The sequence below is a fragment of the Cheilinus undulatus genome, linkage group 15 (assembly GCF_018320785.1).
Source record: "Cheilinus undulatus linkage group 15, ASM1832078v1, whole genome shotgun sequence".
NCBI lineage: Eukaryota > Metazoa > Chordata > Actinopteri > Labriformes > Labridae > Cheilinus > Cheilinus undulatus.
Window position 1 is genome coordinate 25,138,518 of NC_054879.1, and position 27,612 is coordinate 25,166,129.

Sequence of the window (27,612 nt, forward strand, 5' to 3'; positions counted from 1 at the left end):
ACAAAAACAAGCTCACTTTTTGTATTTTTCTACATGAAACAATGACATCATATATTTAAACTGGCATTTAGAAGGTTTAATCCTGAAAACACTGAAGTAAATATTCGTCAGTTTTGATTTGGACTAAAGTTTATTAAAAGATTTAAACTATAAGAGTAGGAAGAATTGGTATTTTATAAGGTTTTTAGAGCAGTTTTAAGGTGTAGTTTAAAATTGGTCACTGCACAAAAACTAAAAATGCATCAAATACAGTGTTGTTGCTATTCTTTCACATATGCAAGACTGTAATTAAGATAAAACCCAAAGCAAGCCTATCATTTTCATTTACAATCAACTCTTTTTTTGGTAGTTTTTTCCATGAAAAACAATAGTGCCATTATGCAACCAAACAGGAATCTAAGTGGTTAAAATCCTGAAACTAAAAGTGTTTGATAGTTTTCATCAGAACAGCAAAAGATTTTACCCCAAAAACTAAAATTATAATTTTCATACATTATATTTATGATTGTTTTTATACATGGCTTTAGAGGTTGAGTGGTTACAAAACTGAAAGGGTTTTACATAAAATTAGATAAAAATGTAAAGGCATAAATAAAAACATAAAATAGAATATAGATCAAGAACACAGAAAGCATGTCCAAACAGGGCTGTTTTATCCTTATGGTCCTGCTTGTTTTACCCTCCATGCCTCTGTTTTACAACATATTCATCTAATCTAAATGAGTAAATATGACACTAAACTGTTGTCTCTGTTAACACGGCTTCACTGTCTGATCATAAATGAGACATTCAGTCACAAAAACAGCCAGTCAGTGACAGAAATATGAGCCTAAACTGACAGACTATTTGAAACCATCAGGAGATTCCAGTTTGGCCTGGATCAACACAAACTGTCCTAAACAAAGACACCCTGTGAAGATTTTTCTAAATATCCCATCAGTGTGGTGATGAAAGGTCAGAGTTTGTTTCCTACCTCAGTTTTGGATCCATGTCTGCAGTCGGACGTCTGTGTCACTTATCAGCTCCTGCAGGTTGACACGCTCTGCTGCATCCTGTCTGCAGGTGTTGAGCTGAGAGTTAAACTCTGAGGTCAATGTTGAACAACAGCCTGAATGAGTGACGGGAGGCTGACGTGTTTGTTCACAGGATGAAGCTGTAAAGCAGACGGAACATCTGGCTGATGCATCACACAGCTCACTGTTGATTTAACTCACAAATTATCTGATGGAAAGTTCAAAAGCCACTCACTTTGAGTTTGTGTTAAATAATGAAAGGCTTCTGGGGATTTTTATATTCTTTTCCGTGATAATTATGTTTTATTTCTAACTTAGCAGCACTGGTTGCACAGAAGCATGCAATACAGTAAAAGTGCAATATTTCTTCTGATAATATAAATATTTTATTTTGTTCTGATGTTATGAAGTTTAGGGGACAGTGGTAAAAAAAGACATTTTTATGAACAATAAAACAACATTGATGAGTTTGTTTTTGCCTCTATGTGTGGGTGATTGTGTCTGTGAGAGGGTTTATTGTGTGTCTGTGCATGACTGTGAATCATGTGACCAGGATGTAGGAAGCTGGAAGAGTTAACAGACCTGCCCCTGGTAAACATAGCACACCTTCACACCTTCAGTGTATATAAGCTCAACAAGAGCCACATCACAGTTATCTAAGCTTCTTTTAAGACCAATTAATTTTCTGATTCAACATGCTCTGATCAGTGTTAAATGAGTAAAATCAGAATTTTTAAGCTACTTTTGTACCCTGAAAGTAGAAAAATATTCAGGAAAAAAACTCAGTGAAATGACAGCAGGCTGGAATTAAAAAAGCCTCTGTCTGAAGCCTGGGCGAGTGCTGTGTCAAACGCTCTTGTAAGACCCATTTCCACATTGTGGGTTAAGTTCAGCACATTAAACTCTGATCTTACCCGTGTCTCCTCGGCTGGTGTCTGCCCAGTCTCTCTCTTTGAGATGGGAAATCATTCTCTTACAGGAGATCCAGATCATTTGGGTCAGCTTTGTGGAGTTGGTTGTTTGACTCCCAGAATAACAACAAAGGATGGAAAAAAAGGAAACTGGCACTCATATGTGAGCTAGCTACTTTGGCTCACATTAAAGAGCTGTTTTGAAGGCTTGTTTCATTAATGGCACATGTTTACTCAGTCACTTATTTGGTTGATAGTACACCACTGTTTCAATTAAAATCAATCTTATGGGAAAAAAAATGTTTTTTTTACGCTGTAAGGGCAGAGCTGGCATATTGGCACAGTACAAGACTCCTCTAGACTCTTGTCTCACTTCATATGGTTAGACTAGACGCTATGAAGGCCTCTAGGACTGAGTATTTGTTGTATTGATCTACATGCTGGGTAAATCACACGACAAAAAGATTTTTTTTGTAAAGTGTAGAAATCATATTCAAAGCATGTCAACATTTTCTGATGATAACTGCAGTATACAGGTCCATTTAAAGCTGTAAAGTACTAACTTTTCTCCATGTCCATTCATTCCTAATAGCTAATTGCATCCAATCAATGGTGTTATATGATAAAGTATTCCATATGGTATCTTGTGATATTTTATCTTATAGGACCATATGGTTTGGTTTGGTATGTTATCAATTTATAAAGCTCTAAATGATATTGCATCATACAGTATAATATGTATCAGTGTATTTTATCATAGTGAATGCTTTTGATGTTGTATCTTTTTTATATTGTATCATATTGGATGGTATATAATATTGCAGCTTATGGTATGGCACTTGTTTACACAGATTAAATATCCATGTCTGAGGGTGGGTTGTTATTGTTTTTAATAAGTGTTTCATGGATTAAACTTCCACAAACATGCTATGGTTATATTCATAAAATAACATTTTAAAGTTAAGATTGAAATATTATATTTTTAACCCTCAGGCCCTCCTAGAGCCCTTTAAGGGCTTTTTAATTTTATTTTATGCTCTCACTTTGGACGTTATCGTGCTGAGATGATGAGATTTGACAGAGAATAATTTTTCAATGAATTTTTGGAATTTTATCATCCAGACTGTGTTGACAGAGTTTTCCACTTTGTAGATAAAAAAAACTCACACTCTCCCTCCTGGAGCATTTATAGGGTTAAAATTATGAAAATGAGTTCACATTTGCTATTCATGATGAGGACTGGAGTTAAGGACCAAAAAAAAAAAAAAAAAAAAAAAGTTTCATGTTCAATATTTCTAAATATATCCAATGTCCTAAAAGGGCTTTAAGCAAGAGAATGTGATTTTTTTTTTTTTTTTTGTATTTTTTGTGATTACACAAAACAAAATAGTCTGACAAAATCATTGTTGCTGCTAATTGACATATCCCAGACTGAGAATCCCTGCACAAAAAAATCCACTTTGCATTTATCAAATAGAAAATAATTTTTTTTGTGTGTTAAAAAAATGGCATTACATAAATATACCAGCATTTTTAGGGTTAAAATTCTGAAAATTAATTCACATATGCTTTACATGATGAGGACTGGAGTTAACCCTTAGAGCTCACGCGGCACAGATCCATGCTGCAGGCACATCCCTTATAAATCACTTGGTAATGTTTAAATCGTAGGTTGTTGACCCTTAACTCTTTTTTTATCTAACAGCTCTCTGTTGTGCCTTTTTAATCATGTTCTCCATGCTTTCGTAGCTCTTACAGAACATTTTTTAGTGAGCGCTGAACTTAGCTGACTTGCTGGGGTCTCTGAGGACGGTGTTGTTGTAAATAACAAGTAGTGACACAGTTTATAAAAACATTGAAAACTTTTGAACCATAACTCATAGACACATTTTTTTCCTCTGAAAGCTGACTTACTTGTCATTTGTTTGCTGCCCTTGATGTCTCCGTAAGCCTCAAGGGCGCTGTTCTAGCAAGCCCTGAACTTCAGTGATTTTTCGGGATCTTTACAGATTGAATCCACGTTGTTAGATCCAATAATAAGCGTCTTTTGATCCATTTTTGATCCATTTTTGATCACTTACATCAGCTTTTTGCCCAGGGCATCACCATATTGTTTACAGCAATGCATTGTGGGAGTCACAGTCAATCAGTTGTGTCTTTACTGCTTTAAGGAATGGCACAAATAAATCGAACTGCATAAAAAGCGCATAGACTTTTCTTTGTATATGTCGATATTTTGCAAACCATTTATTTTTTCACCGTTGTTTCCCCAAGAGATAGGAGAACAAGTCTGTACAAAGAAAAAGCTTAGTCACTATTGTTTTCAGTGTGTTATAAATAAAAATCTCTGAGTTTCAAATTCCGATGTTTTATTCTTTTGTCTTTAGAGTCCTTTAACTTTTTTTTTAAAATTCAAGTGACATCACTGTAGTAGATATATTCTTAAAGCCCAGGTTATCCTGAAAAAAAAAGGATGTCTAGAGCTTGACTGTGCACCACAGGGTTGATGTTTTAGAAGCTTTTTAAGACAAAAAGTCTGGACAAGACATGATGGTGAAAAAAAGACATGAGCTTGGTTTAGGACCAAAAAAAAAAAAAAAAAAAGCTTTTTCTTTCATGTCACATATGTTTACATACATCCAATGTCCTAACTGGGCTTTAAGAGAGAAAGTGATTTTTTTTAAAGGAGGACCTGAGGATTAAATTAAAAGTTGACCTTATTCAAGTCATGTATTTTTGCATATTATATATTAATACAAAAAGGTTTAAAATGATTTATAAAATTTTGTCTCAGATATATGTTGTAATGCCTTCTGAATTCATCTCGCATGAGTGTTGATATGTTTAAAATAATTCATTTAATCTTGTCATATCAGCACAGAATTGTTTGTTAGAATGCTCTGCGGCGTTTTTTGATCTTGCTCTGAGAAAAACAAATCAAAAATTAGAAAACTTTGTTGACGGGCACAACCTTATAAACTGCTGGGGTTTTTTTTTTGTTGTTTTGTTTTTTAAGAACAGTTGATGAATAAGGCTCAATGAACTCTGGCTGTACAAAAACAGAACTAAAACACTTCAAAACAAAACATTTATTTATACAACCTTAAGTGCACTTACAAAAAGATGATCCCAATCAAATAATGCAGTCGTTTCATTTCAAGTTTGAGTTTTTTTTTTACCTATTATAAGACCAGAAAGTAAGAACAAACCATCAAATTGAACAGTTTCATCGTATTTTCTCTATATAAACTTCATTTCTATTTTTCACATATAATCTTGTCTGTTTTAAAGTCTCTGAGTGAACATTTTCACAAGTGTTAGTTTAGCTTTGATCAATCCATTATTTTATTTAAGACCACTGCGAAGCCTCCATTACCCTCATTATGGGCATTTCAGTCAAAGTGCTTCCATTGTCATGTTTCCTTTTTTTTCCACATTTCTTTTCAGTGACTTCCTTCTCTGCTTCTGCACATCTCACTTTTCCCTCCAACAGTCCTGTTATATGTGATAAGTCTCCATCCTGCCCTCTTCGTCAAGACAAGATGATCTCTCATAAATATCTGAAAAAAAGTGAAACAAAATAAAGAACAAATGCAATACCAGCGTGAATTTGCACTGTTGCAAAAGAACAAACTGCTACTTACATACATACTCGTATTGAAAACACAAAAGCTATTCAAATATTGTCAGTGTTTGCAGACAGAAACAAACACAACAGATGGACTCTGGACCATCTCATGATGTCAACAATCCCAGACAAGATCACACCAGAGGAACATGCTAAATTGCACATTTTTAGGTTTATTTTTGCATCCTGACTGGAAATCAAATCATGTAAGGACATCTGATTGTTTTTGAACTTTGGTTTTGCAAACATGGATATCATTTGATTGGGTCAGAGCTGCATGTTTTATTTAAACAAAAAATTCCTCTGAGATGAATGCTTGTACAGAGGGTAGCTCTAGTTGGTAATAATGCAGCATTCTGTTATGACATGCTGACTAAAATCAAGAATGAAAAGTTTCCAAAAGCTTGGAAAAAGAAAGTTCAGTGGATTTGATTCCAGGACACCCAAACAAATTCCAGCTTGGAAATGAAATTTGATTTTCACATCAAGTATCAGCTTTCTCTGCTGGTTTAGGTGGTATGAGTTGTGTTTCAAGAGACTGTAGCAAATGAATTTCAATGTTTTAATGTATTTATTTGTTTAAAAATATGCTGGAAAGAACAAATCCAATGATGGGAGAACTACCTATAGTCAAACATTCATAAAAGGAGCCTGTTCAGACACCTGAGCTCTTTACTACACAGACCAGTACAGGACAGATTGAACAGTAGCTACATCCACTTCATAACCTCACTACTCTAAATAAACTACATACTACTGAAATGCAGATTCATTTTTGGGATGATTTATCAGACGATAAAAGACTGAAAGAATCATCTGTTTCTCACATGCTAACTGCAATTTTCTACCATCACATCAATAACAGCATCAGACTGAGCATGAGTAAAGACAGTACGGTGGCCGAGAAAGGGAAATAAGTTTTACGTAACACAGAGCTCATAAGCCTCACAGCCTCTACATACTCTGTGCCCACAGTGTTGAGTGCATGCCATAGTTTGCTCAAATCCACAGTGCACACCTCACCCACTGGATCCATTTTTGAAGAGATGCACAGCGAAGCATAGCCTTAAACAGATCATGTGATTATAACTGAGTTCAACCTCAGAGCAGTGTGTAAGAAACTGATTATTTGACCTTTATGAAGCAGATTTGTTGTTCACTTCTGTCACATTTTACCACATTTTTCCCACATTTGACCCACTTTTACCTCTTTTAACTAATTTTTGCTACTTGTAGCCCACTACTGCCTCTTTGTATCCATCCTTTCACCACTTTAGCTGCCCATTTTGCACATTTTTTTCCACTTCGTCTACTTTTGCGTCTGTAGCCCATTGGTGCCACTTTTCACCCATTTTTGCCCTTTTTTAACACCTTTAACACATTTTTGCCACATTTTAAATGCTCCCACAATTTCCCATCCATTTCTAACCATTTTTTTTCCTTTCTTGAACAATTTTTTTTCTATTTTTGATACTACTCTGTAACCCCTTCACCACTTTTCTTCTGTCATTCTTTTTGCCATCTTAACCCGTTTTTGCCAATTTTCAACCTATAGTCTCATTTAGCAACTATTTAATTTTGTTTCCCTAAAAGATATTTCTGTTTCTGCTATATTAATCACTTTTTATTTTCTTAACGGTACATTTACCCTTTTTTTTAAATGATTGTTTATGACCCAACCACAGGGGAAAAGCAGTAAAAGTGACATAAACTGCCATCAGTCTGGTCTATGTCATTATGTATTCCAGTATGTTCCAGGCAGTGAAGCCAAATTGGCCGCTTGCAATATTCAGTGAATGGGAATGACTTCGATAGATTAAGATTTCGATTAAGATTTTGCACAGATGCAGCTGCACACATTTCCAGTAATGATGCCTCAGCACTTTGTACTGTTATACAAGTCGTCTGGTGTATCCGCCAAAACCTTGTTAACATGAAACAAGACTAGGTACAAACCTAGTATATGGCTGACCGCAACTATCTGGGATGCCTGTTGAAATGCCTGATTGGCAGAGGGATTTTGTCATTATTGTTATTTTTTGTGAGCCAAATTTATTGTGGCAACTTAATTGTATGGCTTCATGTCCTCTCTCTTTCTGTCTCTCTTCTAAATAAAGCTCTTCTCTGTGTATATATGAAACACTACAGAGACATGAGTCATACTTCACTGATAGAGACAGACACTGAGACACTGGAGATTAAATGCTTTTTTTTGTCAGATATAAGTCTTTAATGTTAGCAAGTTTATACTAACAATAAAACACTAACCGTTAATGAATGGTTTATTCTAAAATAAAAGAAAAACGGCAGAGAGTTTCATAAACATTTCTAATTCTCCTCAGACAGGTGTGTAAGGGTCTTTATATGTGTAAAAGTAAGCTGAATTTCTACTTTAGTATTCTATCCTTTTTTTTTATATGTTAATGATCAATAAACAGCACATTTATCATTTTCCCTGCAAATAAAAACATGCTAAACCTTTCAGTAACGTTCTCTTAACAACGCAAATGCTGAGATTTTAACATTTATTTGTTCCCCATAAACATATAGTATTAAGGTAATATTTACCAAATATTGTTTTAACATAGCGTACACCCCTGGCTCATGCAGGTGACACAGAGACACACAGCTGGAGCACACACACACACACACACACACAGCGATGACACGCTGGTCCTCCGTGGTCAGAGAGGAGCTCTAAGTAGAGAAAGTTCTGCTGTTTATCCTCCAGTATTCTGAAACTTTTTCCATCAAAAGATAGAAGCCTTTAGTCTACACTACTGACATGCTAGCATGTGTTTCAGTATAGGTGTGTGCGTGAGCATCGTGTTTATGTGTTATTGTTATGCAGCACGAAAGCAGACGAGGAGGAGAAAAGAGCATCCGACGCTGCTGCGTAAAAGACGCACGAATGGTCAAAGAGAAAGGGACGATAGGAGAAAGAGTGACAGGAGATCATGATGGAAAAATCAAAAACCAAAGATTGTGAAGAAGTCTCAAATTATGAGTCGGAATCAAGTAAAAGAACAGCGGTCCAGGTCAGAGTAAACAGCAGCGGTCCTACAGCAAGATCCAAGCTAACAGCTAACGGTGGACAATATGGAACAAGCCCACTGCCACGATCGGAAAGTCATGCCGTAACAGACCGGAAGTAGAGCAAGAACATTTTTTTTTTCTTTCACAGGAAGCTTTCAGTGTTGTTCTCTGTGCTTGTTTGGGTTTAGACACATTGTCTGGTACAGACAAAAGCTCTGCTTTGGCTCAGTCCCAGCTAATGACAGGCCTGCTAGTGGAATCATTAGCTGGGACACAAGAACGCATAAGCTGTAAACAACAGCAGGGCTTCCGCTACATGTAATTGATCGTGGCGCATCGGCACGCCAAAATAGAGAGCGAGAGCTCTCTGCTGTGAGAGATGCGTTCAGGGACAACGGGAGAAGCGAGACTCCAGCGAGAAATTCACGCTGACGGCCCAAAACTTCCACATAATATATACTCGATGTTTGCAATATAGTCATTTTACACATCTTGCATGGCAAAAGCCGCGAAACATCGAGTATACTCAATATATCACCCAGCCCTAGTATGAATGGATCCATATAAACATATAGTCTATATTTGCGCACATTTACCTACCATAGGAGTTTGAAATTGTAATCATGAAATGTGACACTGCTCTAAGTAATTTAATTTTGAAAAACAAACACAGGAGTTTCAACTTCCTATCTGACGTCACACGGACGGCTGATAAACATAACTTTCGCTTAGTTGAGTACTTCCCTGATTATAATCCGATGATTAGTGGTAAACCTGAGTAGATATATTCATCATCAGCTGTGTCTCATGATGGAGATGAGACTCTAGCGATCTAAAAATAGCTCATTGTCGTAAAAACTCAGATGGAACTTTGGTTCCGTTTCTTTTACAATACAAGACTGGATAAAAACAATAACGATGGGCTGCCAGGCGTTCATCTAATCCATGATATTGGCCTCACTTTGTGTTCTAAAACAGGAGAGAAGGAAGGAGAAGTGCAAGCTGCAGTCACATGGCAACAGGGGCAGTTGTGCGTGTGTGTGTGTACATGCATGACAGAGAGGAGAGATGGTTTCTGTGTCCGTTTGTGAGTGCAGGTCAGTCTGACAACAAGCAATAACGAACCAACGTTAGCTTGTTGAACAAGTGAGTGATAAATGTTTTTAAGTTATAATAATATCAAGACTTTTATAGGCTGAGGCCTACCTGATGCTCCTCTGGGATGAAATAATGGCAAGAGGATATAATAAAAGCAGAATCCCACTCTAAGAGTCTTTCAGTCAAATCCTAACCCCAGGCTGTTGTCATTAGTATGATCTTAAAGTGTTCATGTATGTTTGTAAGGGGGGATTTTTTAAAGTAACATTATCACTATCACCTTGTCATGCCAAAGCGGGGCAGCAGAAGAGCGACAACATCGTTTTCTGACGCAGAAAGCTTTCTGTGTTGCTCTCAGCGCTGTGATGAGGAAATGTGTTGGTCTGGCTGAGGCCGAGCTAATGTTCGGCTAGCAGCTGTTGTATAAAAGGACAACAAGCAACCTTTCCCCCTTTAACTATCACACACTTACACTGAAGCGCGTTGGCAGAAGAGCAAAAACGCCCTTTTTTGCTAATGAAAGCTTTTAGTGTTGCTGTCTTCGCTGGTTTTAATAAAGAAATGTCCGGTTTTGACTAAAGTGCTGCTGTGATTAATTCAGAGCTAATCGCTACACGAGCAGTCAGCATATACAAGCATTTACACAAGTTCCCTTTTCCCCCTCAACTATCACATAATCATGCCAAAGCAGGTCAGCAAAGAAGTGAAAACATCTTTCCCAACATGAAAAGCTTATAGGGTTGTTTTATTCTTTGTCATACAGAAATGTGTCCCAGTTCTGGTTAAACAGAGGCCATGCTAAAGCTATATCTGAGTAGTTAGAGCAGTGGAGGCAGCCATTAAAGGGCTTTCAGCCCAAGTAAACCCCACCCATAGCGCAAATCTGTATGTATGGCTCTGGTGAACACAGAGGAGGCAGCCATCACTGCCAGCATTTAGTACAAGCAAACGCAACTCTGTATTCTATGGCTTATAAATAAGCCTCACTCACTCAGACAGTTACTTACTTACTTACTCAGACACTGACATTGCCATGTGTAGGGCTGGCCTCAGTGGTCAGCCAAAAAAAAGAATCAAAAAAGGGGATTTTACACAGAAATTTTACAAAAAGTCTCTAGCTGTTTCTCAAAGCCAAGGCAGGATCCTCAAACAGCCGTTTTTGAAGGATACTACGTCATTTACTGCAGTCAGAGGACTGTTCCAATCTCGAGGATCCTAAAAATTTTTCAAAGGACTGAGTCCTTCAAACAGAGAGTGTCCAAGGATGCACATGTGTACCCTTGGCACGCAGGAATTACCCAAAATCCAATGCGTGTTGTTTTCCTCCTCTTGAAAAATAAATGAAAAGCATAATATCAGGAGGAAGCAAGGTCCTAGCGCGCTAAATACACTTTTAAATGTCCTGTTTCCACCATGAATATGTTGTCTTTATACCAGATCATCAAAGTAAAGCTGGACGGGTAAAAGCAGCGCCATATAATATCATTATATTATATAATTGTAATATGAAATCATATTAAATAATCAATATGATTAAACAATCATATTATTGTATATTTTATAATTATATGATGATGTGATAGCTTATTAGATGAGGCCGGGTAAAACTTGTGAAAGTTGTTGTTTGTACCCCTCCCATTTTGATTTCTGCCGCCGCCGTGTATATGGATGTGACTCTTCCTATGACGTATTCACACACACTCGCTAGCCTGGTCCAAATGTGTGTTCAAGAGCTGCCAGGGAGGACTCTGGCCTCGCCTCCAAGGGTCCTGACTCGGAAGGATCCTTCCCATTGAGGAAGGATCCTAGACTTTGAGAAATAGCTTCTGTCAAACTATGAAACTTTCTTATCTGCCAGAACATGAATACCTGCCCTACATCTCTTCCTCCAATTAATTTTAAACTGTTCCTGTCAGTGCCCTGTGCATCTGGATTTGCAGCCTTTCTCTAATGCAGTTGTTTCTGTGTTTTTGCAGCTTGTTTGTTGCATTTGCAGTGTGTTTCAGAAGTTGCATGTGCTTTTTAATATGCAGCACTTCTGAATACTGTATGTTGGTATTAATGTGTGTTGTTTTGGCCATTGCCAACTGTTTACCCTTCTATGCCACCTCAAGACTCTCTTTTTCCACTCTTATGTGATGGCACCACAGCATTTCAACTGCAATTTTCTAAAACCATTCATGGGCGGGAAAGGTACAAGAAAGGAGAGGAAATCAAAGAAATCTTCAATGTTTACAATTTAGTATACATACTGTGGATGTGTACCATTTCCCCCTCATGTTACTCTATAGAAGACAGGCTGCAGTAAGATCTTGCAATTTAAAGTGAAGATGCAAGCTCTGACAGGCAGCGACCAGAGGCTTAGATTAAGCTTCCTACCTGGGATGATCTGGCTAAGAAGTCCTTGTAGCATGGAGGATTCAGCTGATGAACTGCTGCATGAAGGTTGTTTGGGGACATGTAGAGTGGTAGTTGGTGTCAGACTTTGTAGAGTGTGGAAGGCAAGAGAACAGCTTGGGTTCAGAGACAGATTTGAGGACAGAAGGGATGGATCAAGCTTAAGAAATAATGTTAAGACCTTGATAGGAGCATGAGGTTCCACTGGTGTTTTGATGGTTTTGAAGAGGCAGAAGGATGAGGGATAGATGATCACAACAAGGTTTAGGACATGACTTCGGAGGTTTATGTTTGAAGATTGGAGAGGCTTTTGATGATTTCCCGTACTTGTTTGATAAGGACCAGAAATTGACAATGTTGGAAAGTTCCTTAAAAAGATAAGAATGACTGTCCCCAGGATGATGAAGAGATGGAGAAGAGCTTGGTCTGTAGAAACATGAGGACTCATGGGAGGGGAAGGAGACTACATAGATCCTGGATAGCAGCAGAAAAGACTCGAGGTGTGAATGGGAGGAGGAGGTGGAGTTAGGAGTACAGAGCATCAATACCTGCAGGAGTGAGAACCAGGGCTTGTAGAAGGTCAGAGAGAGAGACGATCCCTCTCACGACATCGTCCTTGTCAACCAACACCAGACGATGCACCTGGCGAGGAAAAATATGAGATCAAGTTTCTGTGCCTCTGTAGCCAGTCTAACACCACTCAGGTGTTAGATTACATAAAATAGACTTACCAGTACTGGCCCATCTTAAAAAGATCAGGGCTTCCTTACTAACTAGCTTAGCAATATGCTGCAACGTCAACTCTTTCACTGCACTGATTGGTTGTAAAATCCAGGGACAATTCAGTCTGTGCACACTAGACTGAACTAGGGACTTAGAGACTAATTCCCATGTGCATATTGGTCTAAAATACCTAGGCTACATTTGCTACCTCAGCCTTGGCAATACGGTCAATGACGGTCTCCAGAGTCTCATGAGGGTAACATTTCAGGACCCCCTCCACACAGCAGGCTCTGGATGAGATTGCCTCACGCATCGTCATGTTCAGGTTGTTGTAGTTCTTCTGGGCAGCCAGGTTCTGAAAAACAGGGAGGGAAAATCACACAAAAATAGTTAACCTTATCTTAAAACAATAGCAGCCACTCAAAAAGAATGATGTCATTTAATTTGCATGATTCAGGGATTCATAAGACTTATACTTAAATGATTAAGGCAGCTGAGAAAACTGCAGTGATGAAAGTGATATAAACTTACAATAACATCAAACCTGGAGTAAAGCGCCACCACTTTACCTGTAGATGATTATCAGACAAAATAAACAGTCAGATCTCAACTTTTCAAAGTACAAAATATAAAAAAATCCCACAAGCGTCATCAAACTCAAGAATGGCATCCATTTTTTACCATCAAAAATTGCATTTCCAGGTGGTTTACACCATAAATAAGACTTCTAATGTGAAATCACTTTTGTTTATCTGTATATTTAGCTATCGCTGGTCATTCTAGGGTTCATTTCCATTTTTTTAACTGCTAATTGTTCCTATACTGTTTGTAATGATTAGTGTACCTTGCTCATTGACTACAGGCAGAGCGGACACTCTTCTTTCCACAAATATGGACAAAGCATCATAAACAGACGCTGTTTCCTGGACTGTTGCAATCTCTCTAAAGGTACCGATTGCCACTTCATTGATGCGTCTTTGAAGAAACCGAGGTTTAGGAATCATTGATCCCTGCAGGAGAAGTATACAATCAAGACAAAGGTCACCAATATTACTTCTTTAATATGAAGCTGAGATCCTTCTAAAGCACAGAAGACATGAATCTGATCCTGTGGGTGTGCAGTAAGGAGGAATTTTCTTAAATAGTGACAGATACATTAATAAAATTTGAAGGACCTAGATGAGGCTTTGAAAAAAGTGTTACAAAGGTAGGCAGTCTTACAAAAATATGGAGGAACTTGAGGATTCGTTTATGAGTGAGGATGTGGAGGACGTTTCCTGACAACGGGTCGATAATCGGCAGCCTGTGGATCTTATTCTTCAGCAAGGAGTAGATAGCATCAAACAGACTGAGGAGATATGAAAAGCAGAACATACTTATCCATTTCACACATGCTACACACATTTCTCTTTGAGAAATTCCAGTCTGGTTTTAAAGCGGGTCACAGCACTGAGACGGCCCTCCTCAAGGTGACCAATGATTTACTTTAAGGAGCAGATAGAGGGGAGGGAGCCATTTAAATTCTTTTAGATCTCATCGCAGCGTTTGACACCATTGATCATAGTATTTCAATAGCTCATTTTAGAGACTGGGTGGGCATCAGGGAAACTGCACTTAGCTGTTTTTTTTCTTATCTTTTAGAGCGGACCTTTGTGGTCACCATAGGTAACCACTCCTCCTCTCCCTCTACTCTCACCAAAATCATTTTTTATGTTTCTGCAAAGGTTAATACACCAATATGTAGAAGCTCTTTAACCCAAATGATATTTTAATGCTAAAATATGATTATTATTGTTATCCATGAATTTTCAAATTTACTGATTTATAAAAAACCTTGAAAAAATAATAAAGCACATTAATATTTCTTGATTCATATGTCAAATTATAGTTATTTACCTGCATTCCTGAACAGAAAAATTAGTTTTAGTGGTTGAATGTTAACCTTGATTAATTTCTGACTTCTCAGAGAAGCCCAGTGAGCCGGCTCAAACTTGGGTGAATTCAGTTTGAAATCCCTCATTCCTGTTCAAAATGGTAAAATGTGGAGAGCTCACTGAAAATGAAAGAGTCCGCATTAAAGCACTTCATGATGCTGGATGGTCTTTAAGACAAATATGACAGGTGGTCTAAAAATTTGTTAAGCACTGTATATAGATTAGAGAAATAATAAAATAAGATACAAGAAAGACCCCATGTTCTCAAAATAATAGTAGAGCAGCAATGGTATTATATAAAGATTATTATATTTAAATGAGACACATCAGACTGTGTGTAAATTTACCTGGAGTCAGGAGTGATGCTGATCAGTCTGTTGACAGAGTACTGTAGATAGATTTCTACCAAAGAAGGCATAATAAGTTATTTAAAAAGAACAGCACAAATGATGTGCAAGAATTTTCTTTTTTTTCTGAACAAATGCTTTTTGCACTTTATAAGTTATAGTTGTATTGCACCGACCTCTCCATGTTTCTATCTTGTGTTCTTCCAGCTCATAGATCTGAACCTGCAGACCAAACCAAAACCATCTCAGACACATGATTCAAACTGTGACTTTCTAAGTACAACAGGATAATTGACTTAAAATAAAAGAAATTCAGGAAGCCAGCTCACCAGAGGAGATTTGTAATAACGATGGAGAATGTTGATGAAGTCAGTGATGGTCAGCATACCTGTGGGCATGCACGGACACATTAGAAACATAAAATAAAGATTTCTGAATAATCAGTGACAAAAGCTTCAAACTAACTACATTTTCAGAAGTACAGAAAATTTGAAGAATGACATATCAGAGGTGTAACTATAGACAGTCCAGCTCCATGTCCATGCTTGTAACACAGGCCGTGATGCAAGTGGGCCTCATTGGATGGAAAGGGCCAAGTCTTAATGAAGGAGTAGGTCAGAATTTGAATTCATAGCAATATTATTGTTGCCTTTCATATGTTAGAAAAAGTGCTCCTCCTGTGTGCTGTGATTAAATTAGGCCACAGAGCTGTTAAGCATAAATGAGCATATGAATCTGAGCGTACCAGATGCTATCATCAATACAGTACAGGTATTAAAGGGATATTCCAGTATTTCTGAAGTTGCATTACAACAGTAAAAGTTGTATTAGCCTCCAGTGATTTCATCGAGCATTGTCCTTTAAGAAGGACTAGCTGGTTGTACTGGCCAGGAAGCTAGGCTGCACAGTGTAATGGATGGGTACAGTTTCTCTGTGGAACTTTGCAAGTTTGGGGTAAACATTGTCCCCAAAACAATGTTGACTCGAACAAATGCATTATTGAACATTTTTGAAGCTGTTACCTAGAAAGCCTCTGTGTTTTTGTCATTTTTTTTGCAATGCAGACTTCGGCTACTGGTTATCTTGCATTGCAAAGTAATGACAAAAACAAAGAGGCTTTCTACATAAAAATGGAATGCTTCAAAAATGTTTCATAGTCTTTACATTTGAGCCAGTGTTTTACAAAAACCTTTCTAAATTCTACAGAGAAACTGTACTCATCTGTTACGCTATATAGCCTAGCTTCCTGGCGGCTACGGTTACTACTACTGCTAGGTACCTCATACTTCCCATCTTCAAAAATATTAAAATATCCCTTTAATGAAATGAATAATTATTCACTAAATATTCCTCAGTGTGCAGTGTAAGTTGCCTGTTTAAGCAATATTAGATGTTTGGTGGTGTAATTGAACCAGACTGGGATGGTTGTTGGTATGCTGTTAACTCAGCGAGGATAGATGTCTCACTTTGGCTGCTGTCTGTGGTGCTGATCAGAGGCTGTGTTTGGATGGCATTTTTGTGTTCTTATTCTGAAACGTTACATGAATTGTCTGTAGTGAAATTGCCTTGAATGTTTCTGTGTGTCTGTGTGCATTTGTGCATGTGCATCTATTTTGAACACAGTTTCCCAATTTTAAAAAATAGGAAGGATCCTGGTGACAAGAGATTCTGACCAACCCAGATATGTTAACCAAGGAGTGCAGAGCTCAGGACAAAGGTCAGTTGTTAAGTGTAACAATCCAGAAGGAAATGTTGTCTCCACTTCATCCAATCACCTTTTAGAGAAAGCTCAAAAGAGATTAGGTCTGTAATGTACAATAAAATTTTTGCATAATTAAACTAGAAAAGCACTCAAAGAGCGCAGACCTCCGCCATTAGCCCTATCTCCCAAAAGCAAAGAATCATTTCAAAAACATTCCTGGATCCAGACAGTGATCCAGATCACTCCCAAAATCTAATTCGCCAATTACTCCCTCCCTGGTGGGGTAGAGTGATGGTGAAGCAAAGGATTGGCTTCGCTACATGTGGACTATCATGGCAGGAGCGTTGCCTGCCAGTCCAAACAGATGCACTGACAGTCTCACCCATAGTCTCATCGGACGACTGAAAATCATGGCAGAGGGTGAATAGTCCTCTATTCCTCCCAGCATTGTGAGTATTCTCAAGACAATTTGCTGACTTTCTCTCTGACTCGTCTCCTCGACCAGGTGTGCACCTTTCAAACTCTACAAACTCCAAAACTTTGAACAGAAAGACACCAAAAACATGCTGCTGGGATTGAAGTTACTCATGTCCGCCATCTCCTGGTGTAAAGTGGTAACAGCGCAGACCCCGCCATTAGCCCTATCTCCCAATAGTAAAGAGTAGTTTAAAAAATTCCTGGATCCTGACGGTGATCCAGATCACTCCCAAAATCGAATCAGTTCTTCCTTATGCCATTTCTGACATTTCCTGAAAATTTCATGAAAATCCGTCCATGACTTTTTGAGTTATGTTGCTAACAATTTAACAAATGAACAAACTCACCCTATCACATAACCTCCTTGGCAGAGGTAAAAATGTGCACTTGCATGCTCACAGACATATGCTACTATGAATTTCAGTTGAAGTTGACAGATTTAGCTGAGCTGGACAGTGTGAGGCCGAGTCTAAGAAACTGCATCTGATGATCATCCTACAGAGAATAAACCATCACACTAGCTCTTCTCCAGCATTATCAACAGTAGAACATAGCTAAGATGTTGTCAGCCATAAGTTTTTTTTCCATGTGTAATAACCATGAACCCTAGAGTGCCGTTAGTGTGAATTAGTAATGAAAGAACATCTTTAATCACTCTGGCAGTTCACTCAGACTGCTGAACTTCACACTTCACTCTCATGTTTATAGCTGCTGTAGTTTCACTTACAAACAGAAAGTTAACACCCATGGACCTGCTCTCAGTGTAATGATGATCAGCACTCTGTGTCTACTGAGTTGACGGCGTTTGAATGTCACTAAATGTCTCGTAGCTGACCTTCTTTACTTTAAATGTTAGCGCAAAACCGGGCCGGCATTCGAGACCAGCAAACCGCCAACAGGAAACATGAAGCCTCCGACTAGAGCTTCAAAACTGTTGCTAATAACACAGAGATGTAGGTCAAACACAATATTCATTGCTAGAATATTTATAGTACTTGATCAAATAGGTCACAACATATTCTGAAAACCTGTTACAACATAGGTTTTTTTATGCTTTTCAGTGTTGCTTAGTAAGTCATTAAGCAACTTAGAATGATTTTTTAACTAAGCAGCATGGTTAGAGGTTTAGGCAAAATATAGACCTATGCCAGCTGAAGTCTTTGTCTTTACTCATCCTGATTTGTATCTTAAAGTCTTAATTTTGAGGAAATGTTCATTCTTACTCTTTAAAGTGTGATTTAAGGACTGTAGAGCTTGTAAATGTCAGAATATAAGATGATGGCAAAAAATCCAACATCTTGCATCCCTAATTGAAACTACTTGTGATGGCAAAGGATACAGACTGTGAAGGAAACAGAAAGCTTCAGCAACACTTGTAGTTTAGACTGACCAGTTTTAGCTTTTGCCCTCATCAGGGTGAGATCAGCCTGATTTTCATATAGTGTGTAACCCACTTTAGACGTAAAGGTCAAGTCTAGGTTACAAGTGGTTTTCACTGTTTAAGATCAAAGCTGAGTTGAGTTTCAGTTTTTCATTCAACAGAGATGAAAACTCAAACACTAATGACAGAGTAAACCAAGATCACTGTGTGATCTAATGCAAGTTTGCAGGAGGCAAAGAGATATAAACAGGGGATGTTAACGGCTCACCCACAAAACATTTCAGCTTGCTGTCCCACAGAGGAGCGGCCCTCACGCCGTTAGCCACAAGAGCAAAGAAAGCCTTCTTCACCTAATAAAAAAGACAGTTTCTTATTAGATAAAACTCAAATTTGTAACGAAACTTTCATCAGATGTAATTTGCATTTGCAGAAGTGTCTGTTTCTCATTAAATTAACTAGTTTTTTTCTGACTGGAATTTTCATGTTGGTGAGTTAAAAAGAAGGATTTCTAAAAACAAAAAACACAAACTCATTCCTTCATACCTGCAGAGTTGTGTCAAAAATGACCAGTTTGGAGCTGGTTGGGATTGCGTCGTAGCAGCAGTGACTCTTCATGAAGTTCATGTAGATGAACATGTCGGGGTCTGTGCTTGAAGGAGAGGCATGGGCATGCGTTGCATATCTACAGCTACCTAGAGAAGAAATAATTAAAACACTGGTATAATATTTACCTGATGAGAAGAGATTTCATGTTTAGCCCAGATTCAACAGCCATAAGGGACTGAATATGGACATTAGAGCTTTCTCTGCAGGTAACTAAACAGTGTTGTTCATAAGAAAGCTTGTTCTAAGAGACAGCTTCTCTGTTTGAACAACAGGAGCCTGTTTGAGAGATGGCTAACCCATTTCTGTAATTTTACAGATATAATATAGGGATCACTCTTTTCCACATCACATCACAGGGACACCATGCACCGAGGACTCGTACTTAAAAATCTAACATCAATATTTTATACTAGGGGTGTCTTATGGCTCAACCAGAGAGCAGGTGTCATCGACCCCCATAAGAGGTGCTTGAGAAATACTTGTACATCATGAATCTTAAAAATTTGATAAAACATATGCATGAATGCCAGTTATAGCTGAAAACAATGCTACATTCGGCTGATATGATAAAGCCAAAATTGGTTCTAAATGAAGAGCAGTCTCCTATTGCCGACCTAAGCAGAAAGATCACTGCAAAGAGTGGGAATTCCCATCGCTAAAGCAAGCAATAGTCAATGTGACAGATTATGATGTGTTTCTTTTACTGTAAACATTCAGTGTACTTCCCTTAAGTTCAAGCAGGAAGATTATTTCTTACTCATTCACTAGTCACCTCTCACTTCACGCTTTAGTGATCAGTTGATTATGGGCGTTTACTCTCTTAAGTACTAAGCTAATCAGATTCTCCCACAACCTCATTCGACCAATCATCATGCACCGGTCAGTTTTGAAATTTGATACCCTCTCTTCTGCAGTTCCAGTCATTTCAGAGTGGAAACTGCAACCCCCCTCCACCCCAGCTACCTCTATTATGTTCATGAACATCTAGTCCAGATCTTCTGCTCATCTCATCCTGCATACCTCAGTGTCCTCCTCCAATCCACTTCACTGGTGTCCCAGTTCAGCTTTGCAGAAGTCTACTCCTCATCTGATCCTGCATCCCTCATCAACACCACCACAAGTGTCTAGACTCCATAGAGGGGTATCCTATTCCTGCCATTTGCCCTATCCCTTAAGTACATGAAGTCATCAAGATGGAGTCTAATTGCCAAAGACATTGTGCATTTCTCTTTCATCAGAAATAGTAAAATAAATAATTGTTGAATAATATTTAAGCCTCTCCTGATTAAAATATCTTATTTTTTATAAAGTGTGCACATAGTGATACAACATCTTCATTTATTTACCTCTTCTCTTCATTGAGAGAACGTCTTCCTCTTCGTCTTCATCCTCGTCCATCTCAAATAACGGGACCTTCAAAAGGCAGAATACAATAACCCCTTATATGTGAGTTTTGCTGAAGAGTAAAGATGCGCAGCACAGCTCTGTCCACTCCTGCTGCTTCCTTCTTGTATTGATTTTGTATTGATTGTATTAGATCAACAAAAAGATCAACTTTACTTCACAAGACAAGAATGAAAAGCTGCTAAGTGACTTTAGGTTAGAGGTATACTTGCTTTTAAACATGCCTACACAGATGCATCATGCCTGCCACTCTGCCCGTGCTTCAGTTTGTCATGGGACACAGGATATAATGTGCAGATGACTGGTAGAGATAATGTAGCGGCAGAGGTGTGAGAATGAAAACAAGGTCGATGTTACAGCTCAGTCAGTGACCATGCAAACTTGTGACGTTCTGCTGAGTGCGTATGTGGCTGTCTATATTTATTTATTTATTTATTTTCATGAAATCCAAGGTGATGAGTATTTTTGACATTGAAATGAAAAACTGTACAAAGAAACATTTGCAAGGACTCTGAAATTTCAACTAAAAAGACTTTTTTTTTAATCAGAAATGCAGACAGAGAATATTATCACATGGATAGTATCTAATCTGTCCACAGTTTTGACCCCCCATGAACTTACACACTCAAACAGAGGCAAGCTGCACTTATAAAAAGCCTCTGGCTCTTGTTCAAACAATAAGTGGGAGATTGACTTTTAAACTGGGTGTTTAATAACCAAGCATTGCCCGGATAAGCACTTAGACTGATTTAGACAATCGTAAATATGGCCAGATCACCAAATACTGAAAATGATTCAAATGAAATGGAGATAAAGGTTTCAGGGCTCTGTTGACATCTAACAGCTTAACAGTGACAAACATACAATCAATACAAAAGCTATTCAAGCACAGAGATAGAAGCAGTAGACCTGAGAAGGTTTGTAGTCTACTCCATTATCAGAGTGTACTTTAAGTGTATCATAAAGTGCTGAAGAGTATAGTCTTCTTAAATTTGAGTTATGGACTGTAGTTGTTGCAGTATATCAGCTCTACAGACAAATCCACAATAGCATGTTCATCATAGCCTTTAGATTTTAATAACAGGCCTTTATACACTACAGTTGCACCTACTGGTTAGTGCATTACTTTTTTTTTTTTAAGATTTATTTTTGGTCCTTCTTGTGCCTTTATTAGATAAAGGAGGACAGTGGATAGACTCGGCAACAGGACAGAGAGTGGGGAGAGACATTTGGTAAAGGGCCACAGGCCGGATCCAAACCCGGGCCGGCTGTGTAAATAGTGCGCACGTTAAACCGCTCGACCATCTGTGCGCCCCAGTGCATTACTGTTTTGAGGCCAAAAGTTCTGTCACTTTTAGTTTTAGAGCAAGACGTGACCAGATCTGGGTTAAAGGGGAAACCAACATTGTTCCATTTTTGTTGTCTCATAATGAATATCTGTCACAAGTGCTTGCATCCTTGTGGTCTACTTTGCTCTGATTGAGAACAAAATCGAAGCTAATGCTTCATTATTAATAACATTTTAGAGCTAACCTGGCACACCAGATAGGCTGTTTCACTTATCCATGTCACGGGAACAATTGTACATTGATCTGGATTACACCACATGACCAGTAGTTCTCAACTGGTCTAGCATCAGGAAGCAACATCACTTCCTTCACAACAAATCACAACCCTAATTTTAAAAAAAATTTCAATCATAACCAAACATTTTTGATGAAAAATGGGTAGTTGAACTTAAGATGGAACAAAAGATGTGACAGAACTGGTGTTGCTGAATTATTCTACTTGCAATTGTGATGTTAGGCTGTGCATTTACAGGCTGCATTTTTTTTGTATTCTGTAGTACTTGAAAGGTTTACAAAAATACCTGCAGGTGGGCCTTTAGGCTAACAGAAGTGCTACTGTTGCACTTTGTAGAAGTACTTTTATGTTCGAAACAGAAAAAAAAAAAACTTTTGGGAAAATTTTAAGCTATTTTGAAAAAAAGTACTGTAAAAAATTCAGGTTTTTATTTTTTTTGTTACTTGATATTCATTTGTTCTGAGCTGAGAAATACACACTGCATTTTCCTTGATAACTAAGCAAGTAAATGCCATCAATCTATCCATTTTCTACACAACTAATCCTGTTGGGGTCGTGGGGGATTGGAGCCTGTCCCAATTGTCATTAGGGGAGAGACAGGGTATCTCCTGGACTGATTACTAGCCAATCACAAGGCTGACATACAGAGACAAACAACCAGGCACACTCACACCTACGGGCAATTTAGAGTCACCATTTAAACTAACAAGCATGTCTTTGATCTGGAATAGGAGTACCCGGAGAGAACCCATGCATACACAGGAAGAACATGCAAACTCCATACAGAAAAGACTCATGATACCATTTATGTATCATATTGTAATTGTAATACTGTCTAGTAGCAATCGCACATTATTACCAAATCCTGCAGTCCTTAATGGAGCAAAGAGACACAGACATATCCTCTAAAATAAAGGGACAATAAATGTGAAAAATGTGCAAAGCATCTAATCAGCTTGAAAGCAACACAATGCATGGGCTCACTATAGTAAATCATCACTACATCAAAATGATGTCTCATCCTGTGGCACAAGCTGCAGCTACCATGGCACTACTGACAAAGAGAAGTTAACTTAAGAGGTGGAACACCACGGAATATGTATTTTACTAACACTTGTGGGAAGCAAAAAATAATGTGTTATACCAAAATGAATGACAAATCAACCCCAGAGAGGCAACTTAATCTGTTGCTTACATACTATTACTGTGTATCTTTCCTGTGATCTCGTGATAATTCCAGAAATGCATCCAGTCTACTATGATGCACACCACAGGTTGGAGCAAAATGCAGCACACCCAGAATGCAGCACAGTTGGAGCACGTGTAATGTAGGGGTAAGTGGCACAAACCATGAAAGAAATACACCAACCAAACATGAGCTTACAGTTAACAACACTTCTTTGTGTAGCAGTCTTTGACCTAACATTCAGTGCTTCATATGTAAGGTGGTGCTAGTTCAATTCCCTGTTGGACAGTAGCTTTCCATGTGGAGTCTGCATGTTCTCTGTGTGCATGTGTGCTTCCTCCCACAGACTGAAGACATGCTCGTTGGGTTAATTGGTGACTAAATTGTCTGTAAATGTGACTGCTTGTTGCCTGATTGACTGGCGAGTACTCCAGGGAGTACCCCACCTTGGGAGCTGTGACTGGCTCCGGCCCACTGTTGCTCCATACAGTATAAGAGGTGAGGATAATGGATGGATGAATGGGTGCAAGAATTCAATTTAAATATATAACATAGGTCTGGTCATTTGTAGATGTATTTAGACAATTTGGTGCAAAAATTCTACATAGTTTAACTTTAATATTTATTAATCAAACCAGATGAAAACATTAGTGAAAACAAAGGCAAAACTTTTAAAATATAATGCATTTTTAACTTGGTTTTTTTGGCATTAGTCTCCTCCACTGTCTGCATTTTTGTTCTTACTGGTTTCTCCTATTAAGAAAGCAGAGGTAAAGTTGTAAAATAAGCCTTCCTACTGTCCTAGTTTGCCTGACTTTTTACCTTTCAACTCAGGTTTCAAAGCCCCGCCTGATATTTCAGCATTAGTGAGCAGCCTGTTGAAGGGAGGAGAGGTTGAATTTTGGCGGATTGCGCTGGCTCAGTAGCTCTGTGTAAATTTGCTCCACTTTAAAAAATGTAAATATCAACAGATGATGCAACAAAACATAAACCGCTCAGTGTGATGAGAACTTGACACTGAGAGCTGTCATGTAAAAGCAGCCAGTGTTTTTCTCTTTGCAGCTTCTCAGTTACAAAGTCATGTAGAGACACACATGTTTCAGTTACCAACACAAACAGACAGAGAGCAGGAGCTGACAAGGGGGGAGGGGGTGAGTCAGCAGAGTGTCTTACCTCTGCGAGAGGCTCCATGGCAGAGGAAGAGGAGCAGGACGTCTGCCTCTGTGGAACCAAACCAAGCGTGGAAACTCTGGAAGAGGAGCTGGGCCTCAGCGTGCAGCTTAGACATCTGTGAGGCTGAGACTGTGTCAGATGAAGAAGTGATGAAAGAGTCCAGACATGGCGAGGAAGACAGGAAGGAAAGAAAGACGGAGAGGAAGAGGGAGAGGCGAGGGAATCTGTGCTTCAGGTCCAGCCAGCTGGGTCTGAGTGAGTGGGAAAGACTGAGGTCTAAATCTGGACTGAGGGGTGAGAGGCCCGTGGCATTCAGAGAGAGGGAGGGAGAGGGAGGGGAAAGATAGTCTACGTGGAGCTGGGGGGGCTGAACAAAGACGGAATAAGGTTTTAATTGTGACACACATTACATGCGTTTTATTACAGCTGATTAGTAGCAGCAACATGTTAAAAGAAACATTTCTTCTTCTGATGGCAAAGCAACCAAAAAAAGAAAAAGTTGTATGATGGATGAACTTGGCCTTGATATGCACAAAGCTGTTGCAGTGGCTATGGGTCCTTTTAAAAACCATTCTTAAAATATTGCAACATCTGTTCCAAAAAGAAGAACAATGCAATGCCAGTTTTGTCCAATACTGTTCAACCCCAAAGATTCCAGTTTCTTATTATTTGCTTTTTTCATTTACTTTCTTATCCAGTGCAAGATCTTCTTTCTGTGGTTGTTGCTTTGAGTTTAACGGAATGTTCATTTTTGTTCAAAAATTACAGCTGTTTAAAAAAAAATCTGAACAGGAAGTAAAATAGCCTTATCTTGAGACAGTTAAAATTATAAAGTAAAAGCATAGCTCAAATTACAGGGAAGCTAAGGGGAGCTAAGCTTCCCTGAAAGCCTCAAATGAAACGTTTATAAGGAGCTCTAAAAGTGGTCAACATGTAAGTTTATATTTCTTTTATGTACATTAAGTTTTCTGAAATATAAAATCAATAGTTCAAATATCTCAACAATGTTTTTTTACTTGTTTACTGCATAATAAATTGAAATATTCAACCATCTGTCCCCACTAATCAAAAAATTTTTGCGTCTACTCCTGCTGTTGTTTATGCCTGGCAGCCTGAAAATGGGGCTCCCTGGACAGTGATTAGTTGTGTTTGCATGTATAACATACATACTTGTATAATCATATTTTGCATGCCATGCATCCAGTAAAACAGAGAAAACCCAAACTATTGCCTGGTAGTTACACGCCTCCCTTATATGATTCCCAGACAGTAGGTATAGGAGGTATAGATCCTTACGTGCTAAATGTGGTACAAGGTAATATGACCTCATGATATGTGAGGTTGCAGTGACCTTTGACCCTCAAAGTGTAATCAGTTCACCATGATCTCAGTGTGGGTTTGTGCTAACCTTGCAAAGCAGTTGGATACACCCATTTCTGTGTTTCTCACTGCCGAATCCATCATGCATAGCTCCCGTCTGAACCGTTTGGGCTCGGTTAGAAAATGACAGGTCCAATCAGCAATGAGAGGCAGTACTTTTGGGTGCAGCGGAGTCATGATTTAAGCAAGCCGCACAAGGGTCCGGTGTAATTATGGCAGAAGACATTAGCATTGGATGCTACTGCTAAAGCACCAGTTTATCAGAACTTGACGACATTTCTTCATTAAAAGAAAGAAAAAGAACAGCATTGAGTTGTGTACTGACATATCTACATGTCACTACATGCAACCATGTTTCACGTTATGCAGTTCTGTATGGAGTTTACGCCTTCGGTAGGGGCGCTGTTCCATAGCTGCTACGTCACGTGTTTTGTTGTTCTGATTGGCCTGTAAAGATGTGTCAGACAAATTGATTGTGATTGTTCATCCAATCAACCTCTGAGTTTTTCTTCAAAGGCTCTCTTCAAAGGCTCTGCCCTTTCCCAAACGCGGTCTATAAGGGGTTTTCCAGATGGATGTGTGAAGGCAGACAAGCTGAGAACATGAACTTCAGCTCTGGGTATGACTTGGATGGAGGCATAACAATGTCCTTATTCCTAAACATGGATATGAATATCAGTGTAGAAGGAGCAGTAAACATGATGATAATACAGTGTATGTTTGGCCGTCCCCCAGCTTGTTGTATAATTAGCCGAGGGGCACCTACTTGGCTTACCATCAAGTAGGTATGAAATGTTTCTGCAATGTAATACAAACTAACAACTACTGTGTTCAGCCTCTGATACGACATCAACACCTCTCTCATTCAAAGCCCTTCTGCATGTTGGTTTGTTTGAATAGATTTAACAGGCAAGTCTTGCAGACATTTACAGGATTACAAGTACACATTATCCTCATTTGAGTGGACAGAGAGAGGTTGATATTAAAGAGGGAGACCTTAAATTTAAAAGAAATAACAGAACATCTTACATGACAGTGCAAGAAAGACTTGTTTCATAGTCAAAACCTAAATATGCACTTATCAACTAAAATTAGGCTAAAACACTAAACCATTATAATGTCAGATAAGGTAAATGTGCAGACCTATTTTCTAAGGGTTTTATTAATGAAACTATTAAAGTTGATGCTAATTTTTGGCAGTGACCTATCACTTTTTTCCTATGAAACTGGAGGGGTTCTGTTTTTTCTTTGATACCATTAACCCTCGGATCCTACTATGTCTGTTTTGAGGACATTCATCATTTTTATCATCATTTTTGTGAGTTGATAGTCACATTTTTATAGATTAAGGCATCAAATTTGGCCAAAGTTATTATTTTTCTTCATATTAAAAAAAAAGAAAAAAGAATGTGTTGCCCATAGAACTCGACTGACGCGAAATAGCTCCATCCATCCTTGTTTGTCTGAAATCGCACAGACTTCCATTAAAAACACGTTTTTTGACTGTGTGTCTATGGCACCAAAACAACTTATAGCAACTGTTTCTTTGCAGTCACTCGATCACCAGGGCTCTAAATTTCACCATTCCACAGTGATCCAGCAGATTGTGCCAGCGCACCATTTTACCCCCTT

At 38.4% G+C, this 27,612-nt stretch overlaps 1 protein-coding gene across 4 annotated transcripts; it reads right to left on the reverse strand.

The window, feature by feature from the left end:
• Nucleotides 1-4,998: 4,998 nt before the first annotated feature.
• Nucleotides 4,999-24,896, reverse strand: prkag3b (protein kinase, AMP-activated, gamma 3b non-catalytic subunit). Of its 4 annotated transcripts, XM_041807819.1 has the most exons (15): nucleotides 24,601-24,896; nucleotides 20,600-20,666; nucleotides 19,191-19,339; nucleotides 18,916-18,997; nucleotides 15,417-15,475; nucleotides 15,264-15,309; nucleotides 15,088-15,142; nucleotides 14,028-14,154; nucleotides 13,651-13,816; nucleotides 13,338-13,375; nucleotides 13,015-13,161; nucleotides 12,632-12,725; nucleotides 12,265-12,509; nucleotides 12,066-12,169; nucleotides 4,999-5,484 (listed from the first exon to the last, which is right to left on the reverse strand). In XM_041807819.1, the coding sequence occupies exons 1-14, from the start codon at nucleotides 24,616-24,618 to the stop codon at nucleotides 12,107-12,109; spliced, it is 1,356 nt and encodes a 451-aa protein (XP_041663753.1). In that variant the 5' UTR covers nucleotides 24,619-24,896; the 3' UTR covers nucleotides 4,999-5,484; nucleotides 12,066-12,106. The 4 variants fall into 4 exon arrangements, with proteins under 4 accessions (XP_041663753.1, XP_041663752.1, XP_041663754.1 ...); XM_041807818.1 differs by having other exon boundaries at nucleotides 12,066-12,509; XM_041807820.1 differs by lacking the exons at nucleotides 12,066-12,169; nucleotides 12,265-12,509.
• Between the last annotated feature and the right edge of the window lie 2,716 nt (nucleotides 24,897-27,612).